This window comes from Coloeus monedula (genome assembly GCF_965178545.1).
Source record: "Coloeus monedula genome assembly, chromosome: 3".
Lineage (NCBI taxonomy): Eukaryota > Metazoa > Chordata > Aves > Passeriformes > Corvidae > Coloeus > Coloeus monedula.
This window is the reverse complement of record NC_138783.1, coordinates 110,841,622-110,855,541: the sequence shown is the minus strand read 5'-3', so window position 1 is coordinate 110,855,541 and position 13,920 is coordinate 110,841,622. Positions and strand designations below refer to the sequence as shown.

The following is a 13,920-nucleotide window of genomic DNA, read 5'->3' as shown; positions in this document are numbered from 1 at the left end:
TAAAAACAAAATAAATTGCATTAAATGAAACAACATTTTTAATTACTGAGCCCTGTTCTCAATCCATTTATTTTAATCTAAATAGCAAACGTTTAACTTGTATTCATTATTTTGTACCAGAAAGAAATTATTCTAAATGAAATCTCTTAATTAAATAATCCAGAAAATCTCTGCCAGGAGTATGCAAAATTGTATTAACGCAAGATCCATAAAATGCAAACAAATCTTATAAACATGCTCTAATACATTTTATTGTGTGTGTATGGTAGTGACGTTGTGAAGCCTTTATTTGTGCCGTTTCTTTCTTAAAGCAACTTTTAAAGTTTTAACCAGTCATTTGTGAAATTGTTCATTAGCATCTGAGCTTCATATTCATGACTTAACATTTACAACTAAGTAATTCATCAACTCAGAGGGATTTTATTATTCTGTATAGGTACCAGAAAGGAGGGTGCAAAAAGGATGGAAAAAGTCTCTTTTCAGTGGTGCCCAATGACAGGCAACACAGAAATTCTCATCTGAGCAAAGGGAATGCTTTTTTACTATGAGGGTGATCTGGAATCTGTTTACTGGAACAGGTTGCCCAGAAAAAAATTACAGAGTCTCCATCCTTGGAGATATCCAAAGGCTTTTTGGACATGGTTCCAAGTAGGTGACTCTGCTTGGAGAGGCGTGTTGGGCCATTTGTCTGTCAGAGGTCCCTTCCAACTTCAAGTCTTCTGGGATTTTGTGAAGCTGCCAGAGGAAAGGGAAAACACAACTCTACCTCTTGGTGTAAGTATCCATAATTCATGAAGCAGAGAGTCCCCTAGAAATGCAATCATTGTGGACCATCTGAGAAAGGAACCTCTCTTGCATCCCACCTACCTAAGTGAACTTTACTGAAGGAAGGAAAATGGTGATGTAAATATTAAAACATAGGATGAGACTAACTCAATTTTTGGCATTTTGCATGGTCATTTTTGTTAGTTCTTTTACTTACTTTTTTGTATAGAGCTTGAAATAACTTGCAGTGCATTATGTTCCATTTTATTCATCCCAGGTAAGATGCAAATAGGAGTATCCTGCTTCTTTGCCTTTAACTGAACCCAAAATCTAATTGTTACATCAGGGTGATCTCTTATTCTGCCTTCGTGCTTTCCTTTGAAGGGTACACTGTTTTTGATGTCACCTGCAATTCACTGAGAAAAGTATCTGTGTCTGGTTTTGCAAACAAGGATTTATTTTATATGAATTCTTAAAAACAGAAACAAGACAAACCCTAGTGATCTGTCATGACTTCAGAATTGCAGAATCACAGAACTGTTTACGCAGTAAGGAACCACTTGAGATAATTTCGTCCATCCAACCTCTCCATGGCTCAAGCAGGGTCATCTCCACCAGGATGTCCAGGACCATGTCCAGTGAAGTTTTGAATATCTCCACAGATGGATGCTGTTGGCTGTTGCATGGTGACTGCCAATTCAGAAAATTTTATTTACATTTACTTATTGAGACTGAATAATTATAATACTGATGTAGCAAAACTAACACAGGCTGCTACTCTCACAGTTTTTTAATTAGAATCCATAACAATGGATTGTGATCATGTTTTAATGAAAGGGAATAAAAAATTCAAGCAGCCTCATTGGAAGCAGTAAAAAAAAAAGATGCAAACAAAAACCCACCCTTACTAAGACTTAAGGCAGAAATGTTGTCTGTTCTTTATTAAACTCTTGGGATTTTGTAGTGAAACACTTCTGGGAGAGCTGCTATAAAAGATCTTAGTTTTCATATGTGACCCAGGATATTATCTCTTATAGCAGATGAAAATAAATTAAGAATACCTAGGCCTGACTTTTTTTTATGCATTTCAGATACTGGTGTGCTGGCAATATCTCACTCTTTACTACCTGATATCAATTATCCTTTTGTGGATGAGTTCCTTGAGAAGGAATTAGCAATAATTCCCCATCAGCAGCTGCTGTGTATGAATATTTTGGAGGTTGCCCTTTCCAGATTCTGAGGATAATAGGAGAAAACAGACTTAATTATACTGGGTTGACATTTACATGGCCAGTACTAAGTTTAGCAGAGCTGTCTGTGGGTTTAATCAAAATGATGCTATAGTAATTTTAATGGAGAAACTATCACGAAAACAAACAAACAAATGAAAGTGCCCCCTCCTAAATGATTTTCCATGAGACTTTAACAAGATATTCTGAGCTCTGTCTCATCTCTCTTTTTCAATTAAAGGAGACTGAACTGAGTGCTCTTCTTCTGGGTAAAATCAATGGGAGGCACTCAGATGCTACAGAATTAAGAGCAGTGCATCAAGGAGATGCTCTTCAATGTTTAGAAAATCTACTCTCAAAGCACTTTACTAACATGAAAAATACATGGCTTTAGGTGAAAGTTCAATGGGAGGATGACATATTGCAGAATATTTTGTTCCTTGCCATCACAATTTTACCACCATGGCACTGCCTGGTATGCTTGCTCTTAACATTTTTCTAATCTGCTGTAGAGGCAAAAAGTGCATCTTTGCCCATCTGTATTTATTCCAAATAACATCCCATCTATGGGCATGCACTGCTTCTTTAATTCTAGCTGTCACAGTGCTGAGCTTTCTAGGGCTGACACAGAAATTACACAGAACTCAACCACAGTGTAGTGTCCCAGAGAATTGAGGCCAGTAATTTGAAATTTGAAATACACTCATTTTGATTTATTATCTAATGCAGTTCTGAGTTCTAGGCTCAGCACCTGAGGAATCTTTAATAGAATCAGTGTTTTCCAGCAGTGTTCTCCAGCAGCCTCTGGGGAGGCTTGAGGCAAGACTTAACAAAAGGTTACCTAAAAATGAAATGAGAAAGGATGCAGAGCTCCACACACTTCTTTGTAAGGCAGCTGACTCGAATTGCAGCCCTTGGTTTGAATCAGATGCCTTCAGTCTTTAAAGGGTCAGCTGAGCTCACTCTGCTAACTTTTGCTGTTTCCTAATGTGCTGTAGGACAGTGGAAAAGAAGCGAGGTATTATCAAAATCTGGCCCAAATCGTTTTGCCAAATGTGATATACCCCTGTTCAGAAAAGGGACTTGCTGTGGATTTCTTAAATAGAATTTGTGGGTACTCATTGTAGTATAAATACTGCAATACAAAGACAAGGGATCAGCCATTGGTATTAGTTTTTGGTGTCCCTGGAAGAGTACTTGAGGTCCCCAGGCAAATAAGAACAACTTGCTTGGCAACGCTGATTTTTATTAAAGTTGTACACAGAGCAATTTTCTGTGTGCTCGCCCAAATTCTCTAAATGGGAAAGAAAAAATAAAAGCAAATTATTTTTGCATTTAGGCCTACTTTATCTACCTTATTAACTAGCCAAAATCATAATGAAATAAATCTGTATTAGCAGTTAATGATCAGTTGGTTAGTTGACAGCTACAGGCAAACCTGATGATATAAAAATTACCATCATTATGAACATCTTCTATTAATATTTTTTATTAAAAATGTGAATACAGTCTGTTTCAATGGCAATATTATAAAATTTGTCTTTTCATGTTCTTTAATAACCAATTTTCTGCCAGAATGACCCATAATGCTATCATATGGATTCTGTATTAAAATTTATATTAAAAAAATCAAGGGATTGTGTCCTGTAACAGGCATAATTAAGCTACAGTTCAGAATATATATGTAATGCATATAACTACTTATGAGTTTATAAGTTTATAAACTTACATAAGTTTACAGTCTGTTCTATTTGCCATCTGTTAAAAGCTTTGCAAATGAAACTTAAGGATGTGCTGTAATGGTTTTACAAAATGTTTACATTATTTTGGTATGCATGTATGTGTTGATTCAAGGCAGTCTAATTGCAAATTTATCCTGAAATATACGTTTTAAAGATACTGCAGGCCTTTGTCATAACTACACCTGAGTAAGCCCAAAGTGGGCAAATCCCAGCAGAGAGCTGACTCTTCTCTCAATGGGGGAGAATGGTGTGTCAGTGCTGGAGTGGGCTTCTGATCCAGAGGGATGGATCCCAGTTCAGATGTCTTCAGGAGTATTGCAACTATGTCTGCCATCATCTTAGTTATTTCAGATACTGGATTAAAAATGAGTTGCTAATTTTGAATGATTTTTACTTTGACCACCTGATTGCCAACAATATGTGTATATATAGTATATCTTTGAAATTTGGGTATGGATTTGATAGCTAGTGCCTCAAAGATCTAAATAAAAATCTTAAATCTTTATCAAAATGAAAAAAAAAAGAAGAAATATAGTTTATTTTTTTTTCATTTAGATATTAAAATTTTAATGGATTTTTAATGAGGATATTTTCAACTGTTTTACGATAAAAAACTTTTCAAGTAATTATTTCAAAGGCAAATTGCTCTTGCTCTGGTGAACTTCTACAAATACACAAGAATTAAGCATTGACAAGTGCAAAGCAGTTGGTTAATTTTCATAATTAGTATATTTTAGTATATAATTTCTTACATGCAGAAATTCAGGTATATTTAGAAAAGGATTTCCTACTGCTTTTCACATTCATAATAAAGGGAGGCAGTGGTCTATATTTGATGTCCTGAGACCTTTTTAACCAGTAGAGGTAGAAATCCTGCTGAGTTGTGTGGTTTTAAATATTCCCAACTCTCCTAATTAAAGATTGATTTTCCAATCTGAATTTAGTTAATTTTTTTTAATTTAAGAGTGTTTCTAGCAAAAAGCTTAACACCTGTAGGCTTTATACTTAAATGTTAGTAGAGAATTGGTGTAGATGAGGAGTCCCGACTCTTGTTCTGTTTTGGAGAGCTGTTTTTCAAACCCTTCTCTCCTTCCCTGATGTGACTTGAACTTTTTTTTATTTCTGGCCATTCCTGTATTCCTGTCTGACATAATTTTACTCAGTCTCCCTACACTTCCACCTTCATTGCCAAACTTCTGTGCATCCACCTTTTTTTCCATTTCGTCCTTCCCAAGACTGCATTATAATTTTCCTACCATCATCTCTGCTACAGCTTTCAGCACTGAGGTGTTCACCCTCAAGGAGGTTCTGTAGGAAGGTGACATTTGGAGCACCATGTAAAGTTTCCCTGCTGGTGCTTTTTGAGCACGAAGCCACCTGTGGTCATCAGAAGCAATCCCCAGGAGGGTGCTGCATGTCCCAGGCAGGGTGACTCCAGCAGATCCAGTCATTCTCAGGGAGTGATACCCATAGACCTGTGTCAGCTTGTATTCTTTGTAGAAAGTGTGAAATATATCACAAAAATTGATTCAAAGCCTAATGTAGAAGTAGTTACTCCTAACAAAGAGGATTTTCTGCAGATAGAATTAAAGCTGAAACCCTAACCTTCGGGTGTCATTTCCTGCAAATTCCAAGAATTCTTTTCAAAGAGCTTTATAGTGAAAAGACTGATTTACTTCTTATACTCAGTGTAATCTTCTGGTAACTTTATTTCTGAAATGGCTGAGGTAGATGTTCTGACACTTGGGAGACTGGCAAGCCACTGGAAAAAGACAATTAAAGATTCAAAATATCAGGCTACCTTCATTACAGACAGCATAAGTTTAGTTTGATTTTTTTTTTAAACAACAAAACCAATCAGATGAAAAATCATACAGAAAAGGCATGGTTTGTGTAATAATAATGAAGATTCTGTAATAAATATAGTACAGTCGTCTTGAATGTGAGCAATTATTTTTGGGTTGATATTTTTTATGCAGTGTCACTCACAGATGTAATCCACAGCTGAAGAAACATGACTTAGGCCCTAGAAAATCATGGGATAGATATACATATGTTACACATGATCTCTGAATATTAAATGTGGGACATTCATTTAATTGTGGTTTTGTTTTGGTTTTTTTTTTTAGCAAAGACAGGGTAAAATGAAATTTTTTTCAGGGAAAACCATACACTGTGATAAAAAGTTGAACAGTGATTAAAAAGGAAAAAGGGAAATATATGAGCAAAATGATAGAAATAATTTTGAAAACTTTCAAAATACCACAACAATCTGTTCCATCTTGCAGGAATCCGATTAGGTCCAAAAGAAAAACTGGAAATCCCTGTCTTATTCATACCAGCTGAAATGAAAATTTATAAAACTCATGTGGCAATTCATGTAATGAGAGAAAATGGTGAAAACTGGCCTTATGAGGTTACTGCTGAATCAAATACAGACTTAACCAGGTAATTTATTCTAATAGAAAAGGAAAAAGTAGTTGAGGCTACTCAATTCTATCATCATTTATCTCATTGGCTGTTCGTGGGTAGCTCCCAAGGGCAGTCCAGTGTCTGATTTTGAGGATAGTGGGTATCCATCAAAAGCTTTCAATGTATGCAGGTTCAGGGTAAGATTTCTGGTTTTTTTAATACCTACCTCTTCTCACTTTAAATAAAGAAAATGTAAAGTACTGACTGCTGGTGCAGTTATGGATATTGAGCAAATGAAAACTCTCAGGTACCTCTGTTTTTTTCAATATATTTGGGATAATAATGATTCTCATCCCTGGTATTTTTATGTAATCCATAAACTGCACAAATTTTATCTCTGTGTAAACATAACCTGACAGAATGCAAATCAGGCCAAATGTTTTCAGATCAATAATATTTGAATACACTAAGTGGACCTAAGTTATAGCTGATAGGATTTGTAGCTGATACATTTAGTTGGATTTTATTTCATCTTTTTCTCAGATATGGTTAGCATTACAGCATACAATAGAATAGAGTCTAACCTTTCCAACAACTCTTAAGTCTAGATTACTTTGGAAACAGAATTTTCAGCAATATATCTTAATGATGCTCTTATTTTTCTAGAAATGTTACTGTAGCAGAGATCAGGGAAACTCAGGGAATACTCTGGATCTATCCGATTCATGGAATGCCTGAAGCACCACAGCAGAAATCAGGTAGGTAATGATTGAGAAAAGCTTGAGCAATATATTTAAGAAAATTAAATAGTCATTTATATTCTCACCTGCTTGATTGCAAGAATTTGCAGCAATTCTTGGCTATATCTTAAAAAAAGATAAAATCAAGTATTAAAACTAAAATATTTTCCCACTTCCAAAGTAAATCTAGATCATGACTTTGATCTTATTGTGGATAAAAGGAGTTGGGGGCAGTTGGAAATATTAAGGCCTGTGCCCTTCAGTGTGCCAAGTAATCCTGAGTTTGAGAACTGAAGGTAAGCTGAACAAAGGACTGACTCAAAGGTAGAATTCTTCTTGCATACCCAGAACACCCTTCTGGAGAGTCTGCAGGGTGCAAAATACTGGAGTAGATGTTTGCTGCTTCTCTCAGCCTTGAATTTCCTGTCTAACTCAAAACCAGAATATAAAGTAGTGTGAATAGCAGTAAGTTTTCCCCTTGCTCCTGAGAAGTAAACTTGCGTTAAAAGATGAGTGACATTCTGGGAGGTTTCTTGCTTATTTTGGGGATAGTAAATGCTTATATATTTGACCATCTGTATTTTCAAGGTGTGGTATAATTCCAGAGCTATGAAACAGGAAGTTGTGAACAGCTTTTTAAATCTACAACCCTGAAACTACAGCTCAACGTGTAGATGTGGGACCAATTTTATACCAGCATGTCCTTTCAGCTTACCTTTTGTTGACTGAATAAGTGAATATAATACCTTTCTACATTAAATGCATTAAGATACAGGAACAATTTCTGGAAAAACATAGAAATAGATATTTGTACTGTCATTAATTTATATTGCTTAAGGACTCTACTTGTAGACAAATGCCAATGATGTGGTATTAATTAGAGCTTTCATCTCTTTAATGTGCACTTTAATACCTTAAGGAATGAAACAGAATATTATCGTGTAATCAACTGTTGCCCAAAATGATGGCTTTAATGGGTCTCATTAGCATTAAAACTATGTATATTAATGTGGAGGTTGGTTGTGTTATTTAAAGCTGTTGTGTAATTCACTGGCACTCTTCAAGATAAATCTCACTTTTATTGGGCTTTTGCTTTCATTGAAATCACAGAATCATTAAGGTTGGAAAAGACCTCTAAGATCGAGTCCAACCATTAACCAGCACCTCTATGTTACCACTAAACCATGTCCCTAAGCACCACATCTGTGTGGTTTCTGAACATTTCTAGGTATGATGATTCCCCCACTTCTCTGGGCACCTTGTTCCATCACCTGGCCACCCTTTCCATGAAGAAATTTTTCTCTATATCTGATCTAAACCTCCCTTGGCACAACTTGAAGCCATTTCCTCTTGTCCTGTCTCTTGTTACTTGGGAGAAGAGATTGACCCACACCTGGCTTCACCCTCCTTCCAGGTGGTTCTAGAGATGGAGATGGTCTCTCCTGAACCTTTTCTCCAGGCTAAACACCCCCAGCTCCCTCAATCAGTCTTCGTAGGACTTAAGACCCTTCACCAGCTCTGTTGCCCTTCTCTGGACTTGCTCCAGGCCCTCAATGCCTTTCCTGAACTGAGGGGCCCAGAACTGGACACAGCACCCGAGGTGTGGCCTCACCAGCGCCCAGTACAGGGGGACAGTCACTGCTGATACTGGCCAGGTGCCATTGGCCTTCTTGGCTCCCTGGGCACACCTGGGCTCATTTTCAGGCTATTTTTCACCAACATCCCCAGGTTCTTTTCCACCAGGCAGCTTTTCAGCCATTCTTGGCCAAGCCTCGGGCATTATGTGGGGTTGTTGTGACCCAAGTGCAGGGCCCAATACTTTCTGTATAAGTTATGCATTAAAATGTTTAGCATTAATTGCTTAAGTGAAATCACTTCTGTATATGATCAGAAACTTACATACTATCAACTCTTAAGTAATTTAAAATTCCTAAGTGCTTTCTTAAAACAGCAAAACTAAATTATAGCATATTTATAACTATGTTATCCATTAGTTTATAGTCAATAAATGTTTGTAATACATAAGAAAGCATTGCATTAATTTTGAATGCATATTGTTCTTTGGGCCTCAGCATGTTAAGGAAATTCTAGGTCTTTCAAAAATGTCCCAGTAAACAGAAATATGTATTTGTAAGTGTGTTTATGGAATTTTCCATTCCAACCTTGATTCCGAAAGCCTATGGTTTTCAGTTATAAACGGGCATTTTAAAAATCTATGTGGTAAGGTATGAATCCAAAGCAGGCAATAACAGAAAATCTACTTAAAAAAATATTTTAAATAATGATCAAAAGATTATTGTTGTCTCTTTTAATGCAGACATTTATTAAAATTGCCTGGAGGCTACAAGCTACTATGTCAAAACCCAAAGCTGCTTTGCTAGTATATTAGGGAGTTCATCTTTGTGTCATTCTTATTTGCATCTTAATATACTTAAACTTCTAGAAGCCACTTGGCTTTCTATCTCATGAGACCAATTAAAATGATCAGTGGTGATAACCCATGTAGTACATGTTAAGTAGATGATAACTTGGCTATCTTATAAAAGTGATTACAAATGGGGAATCATCCAGGATATTCTTTTAATTCTTGTAGAGCGTAGAGTCAAAGAAGCATACAGCAATTTAAATTAGAGGGTCCACTGGAGGTCATCTAGCCCAAGCACCTGCTCAAGGGCAGCTTGCTCAGAGATTTTTCCAGTCAAATCCTAGATATATCTGACTTTTATTTGTAAATATTACTTAGCCATTTAGGAAAAAGGAAATGTAAAATCAGGTCTGGTAATAAGATGAGCTGTGGAATAGAAAACGACACAATGTGCACACAGTAATCTGAAACATTTGGTGAACTAGTAGAATACAGAGAATTTAATCTATTCTTAAATATATTGTCATACATTCAGAAAAAAACGTGTTTTTAACTATTTCAATAACTCTCCCTCATGGAAATTCTTTTGAGAGAGCTCTATAAATTGCTTACACCCTGTTAAACAGGGAAAGACCAAGGGAGAAAGGAAATTACCTGAACTTGATGTGTAATTACCTATTTTCCAGAGTAATGGTAGTGAATCAAGTTCCAGAACTGAAAGCTGAAGCTAAATTAACATGATATTGAAAAATGATTTAATTGTTCTTTTTTAAAACACTTTATATATGGTATTACATGGTTCTTTATGATATGGTTCCAAATTATTGATCATTAATTCCTGACGTTAAGTTCAGAGTTTATTTTTAAAGAAGTATTGAATGTAACTGATGAAAATTACTTTTTTACCTTGAAACTGAAAAGTATGTGATCAGCTATTCTTTTTCATGTTGGTTCCCAGAACTCTAGGAAGTTCTAGGTCTCTTCTTTGGGAAAACATATTTTTTTCAGTGCTTTTGTGTAATTTTCTTCTTTTTCTGTGCCAATAAATACTGAAAGAACGAGAAAAAATAACTGTTGAAATAAACTTTATAAAAACTAGTGTATAAGCTAAAACCTAACAACTTTGTAATGAAAAAGACATATTTTGGAAGCAGTAAATTAAAATCACTCAGTGAATTGAAAGAAGCTCTATGATGCTTCAAACAGAAGAATGCTTTTTATTCTGGCATATTTCTATTAAAGCTGTAGTTTGAACAACAGTACTCTTAAACTAAGAAATCAATGAGTAACAATTCTTTCATTTCATCTTAAAATCCTTTTATTTTTTTGGTTTTGTTTCAGTCTTCCTTTCTTACTGGCATGTTTCAAACTATGGCATAATTCCTATTAGCAGTTGAACGTAAATGAAGATACATTTCATGATTAAAGAGAAGAGAGAAATTTGCAAGTGCTGTTGGGAACCAACTGAACAGATTTTTGTTTGCTTGGCAATGTTTTCTACTACTGCATCACAACAGAACAATAGAAAGTTAAGGATGGGAAAAGCTTTTATTTGTCTTGCTCCTTACTGGAATTCTGTCTTTCTCTAAGCACATTTAACTCCTATGTTTAATTGCTTTGTTAAAATCAAGATACCAGCGCTTTGCAAATAAGATGTGTTTGCTTTTCTGTAGTTGTGATACGTTGTCAAGCCAGGCAGAGATTAGAGCAGAGAGTAGAGCTGCTGCTGATTGGTGTAATGCCTGGTGAAACTGCTCTGCCTGATGCAGGGAATTATGCCATGGTCAATATGGATGAGTCGTCCAACACTCCAGAAGTCACTGATGGTAAGAATAGTTTTGATATCATACTATTTTAGGAACATTTCAAATAAGTTAAGTACTTCACCAAATGTGCAGCTCTGCCATGACAAGGGGTGAGGTTTAGGCAGATTGTCCCAGTCCATATTTTTACCATCTTTCAGGTATAGGGTATTTGTTTAACTTTGTCTGCAGCTATATGATCCTATGAACTTGAACCTTCCTTTTTTAAAATTTGTCCTGGATATGAGGCTTGCATACACACAATCTCTCCTTTAAAAGAGAGCTTGCACAAAGCTTTCAGTTAGAAAAAATATGTCGGTGTAAGCATTGCCAGGAAACATTTATCTGCAGGTTTGCAAGATGCATTCCCATCAGAAGGCCAATATTGGTATCAGAATGGATTGAAGAAGGAGGACTTTTTGAAAGAAGTGATAAAGCTTTGTAAAAGGATAGCTTTCACTTACTGTTAATCTGCTGAGAACACAGTGAAAATCAATTTATTCAGATACAGCAGCTTTTCAAAATACACCTCTCCTTGAAACAGAATGGTACAACATATAATAGTAGGGAAAGAATGCTTGTTACTGCTGTATCACCAGTATTTCTGTTATCAGTCATAGTCACTACAACAAATTTGAAAATTGTACACCTTGGAAAATCAACATTTCATTTTGGATTCAAAGTCATCCTCCTTTTTAAGAAAAATGTTATTTAAAAATTATGACACTTCACATGAGTCGGACTGACGTGTGTTTAACATAGTGTAAATGAGGGAAGGGATTTTACCTGTACTCTGACTTTGTTCAAGGTGGTAAAAGATGAGTTTACAGATGTTGCCATAATTGCAGTCTATCAAGTAATCAGTTGGAGAGACAGACAAGCTTGGCTTTTGTGTCCCACTTCTGCCATTTACAGTCTGTTCCAACAGAGGCTTTGCAGGAATACCATGTTACAGAAAATGTCCTGCCAAATAAATGGGAAAAAGTGAATAGCTGTAAACGGTAAATCAAGATGCATTACATCCTTCCTAGAAGGCCAATTCTCATGCAAACATACTCATGCTGTGCACACTGATCAATATGTTCTCATATTATGATCCAGATCTTTAAAGAGATTTTTTTGAAAGCTTTTAAAATAGGAGGAGATCTGAAGTTGAACTGTTAACAAGAGCTTTCACAGCATATACTTACTGATTAGCTAATATTCATAATTACGTATTTAAACTTTATATTTACTCATAATGCAGTGCCAAAGATAACTTATTGTCTGGGCCTATTATCGTCTTACACTCCCATATTACAAAGTGATAGTGGCAAATCCAGTAAAGCAAAAAGATGTGAAGTTGTCAATGTACATTCTTTCCTCTTTGGAGAACTGTAAATACCATTATAAAACTTTGTTCAGCCTTTTGAGAACAGATGTCCATCAAGATAAAAAAGGACTTTTTTTTAATCACAGAGTAACAGATTTAGCTCATTATTGGCTGGTCGTATATGAATGGGCTGCCTTAATCACACTTGGGCTATTTCCCTCCAAAATGGTGGCATCTGAATTGACAAGAAAAATGTGCACTGAGCAAGCTGAGGCAGCATTTTGAAAGTCTTGCAGATTCATGATGTCTAGTACTTGTTTTATTCATAGGAATAATTTATTAACACTGGCTTCTGCTACAAGACATTGATTTGGGGAATTGCATCTTTTTAAGCAAGAAGTCTGGTAATGAAATGCTTTACACCATAGGTAGTAAGATCATTTATAACATTGTGCTTTTCATAGTTTTCAATGACATTTTAATGCCATTATTGATAGATGAATTTGAGGCCTGTTAGGAATCAAGTTTAATGGTACTATCTGAGCTTTCTGCAGTCTACCAGTAATAACATAAATAAAAGCCTAAACCTTTAAGATAACAGTCTGGCACGCTGTTCTTCATTTTTTTTCCCTTTAGAAAGAGTGATTCATCAAAGTGCATGATGTGTAGTAAGCAGTTTTTATATTCAAGGATAAATGATGATAATTACTGGCAGATCAGATTTAAACAGCTAATACTGTGCTTCAGTATCTAAATTATTTGGACAAGTATAAAGTCTTATAAAGTGAAAAATCTTCAAGCATATCTTTTACATAAAAAATTCAATTTCATCCAATACAGAGGAGTGCATTTGACACAGGAAACTACTACAATTTCTTAAGAAAGAGGCTGCAATCTAAATGCTGTCTATCTCCAATGACATAGTTTCTTGTTCAGAAGTCAGCAAAGTTCCAGGGATCAAATAATGAAAGCTTAATATTTTAGACATAGCAAATACAGTATGGCCCTTTTTAAAAGTAATTTTCAATTGCATATTTTCAATGCATATTTTCACCCTAAATGTATTTTTCATCTGTTTTCTTACATATGGCTCTAAAGATATCTTTTTCACTAAAGGAAATTTAAGAGCTGAGATTCATCCAAACAAGTGTGAAGTTTGCTATTTTTTAGTTTAAGTATTCAGTGGGGAATACAAACATTTAATTTTCCACAATCTTCTAAAAAAAAATCACAAATCAGTTATGGAAGTTTGACTGTCATTCACAACTCTGTGTGTTTGTAGTGGTCCTTTGTAACCTTGCCCTTTCAATTGCTTCAGTTTATTTCATAAGCCAGCCATGAGGGCTGAGTCTTTCTCATTAACTTCCCTCATCTTTATTAATTCATGGCTCTCCTCACAGCACAAAGGCTGGTCTTAGCTTCTTACTCCTGAGTTCTTATTTCTGGGAAGGTTTCATGACAGTTACCTTTGAGGGGAATAGTGCTGCCCTGGTTCTGTAGGGTGGCACAGGTACCAGGTTGGTTTATGTTATGAGCAAGTTTTTACAGCCATT

The 13,920-nt window shown here is 35.6% G+C and overlaps 1 protein-coding gene across 1 annotated transcript in view; it reads left to right on the top strand.

The window, feature by feature from the left end:
- The window catches only part of CFAP47 (cilia and flagella associated protein 47), a gene marked incomplete at both ends in the record, with an annotated part of 269,038 nt that overhangs the window by 224,846 nt on the left and 30,272 nt on the right, over positions 1-13,920 (top strand). The window contains 3 exons of the mRNA XM_082277854.1: positions 6,025-6,184; positions 6,815-6,906; positions 10,927-11,079. Coding sequence (XP_082133980.1) covers positions 6,025-6,184; positions 6,815-6,906; positions 10,927-11,079 — 405 coding nt within the window. The remainder of the gene's footprint in view (positions 1-6,024; positions 6,185-6,814; positions 6,907-10,926; positions 11,080-13,920) is intronic.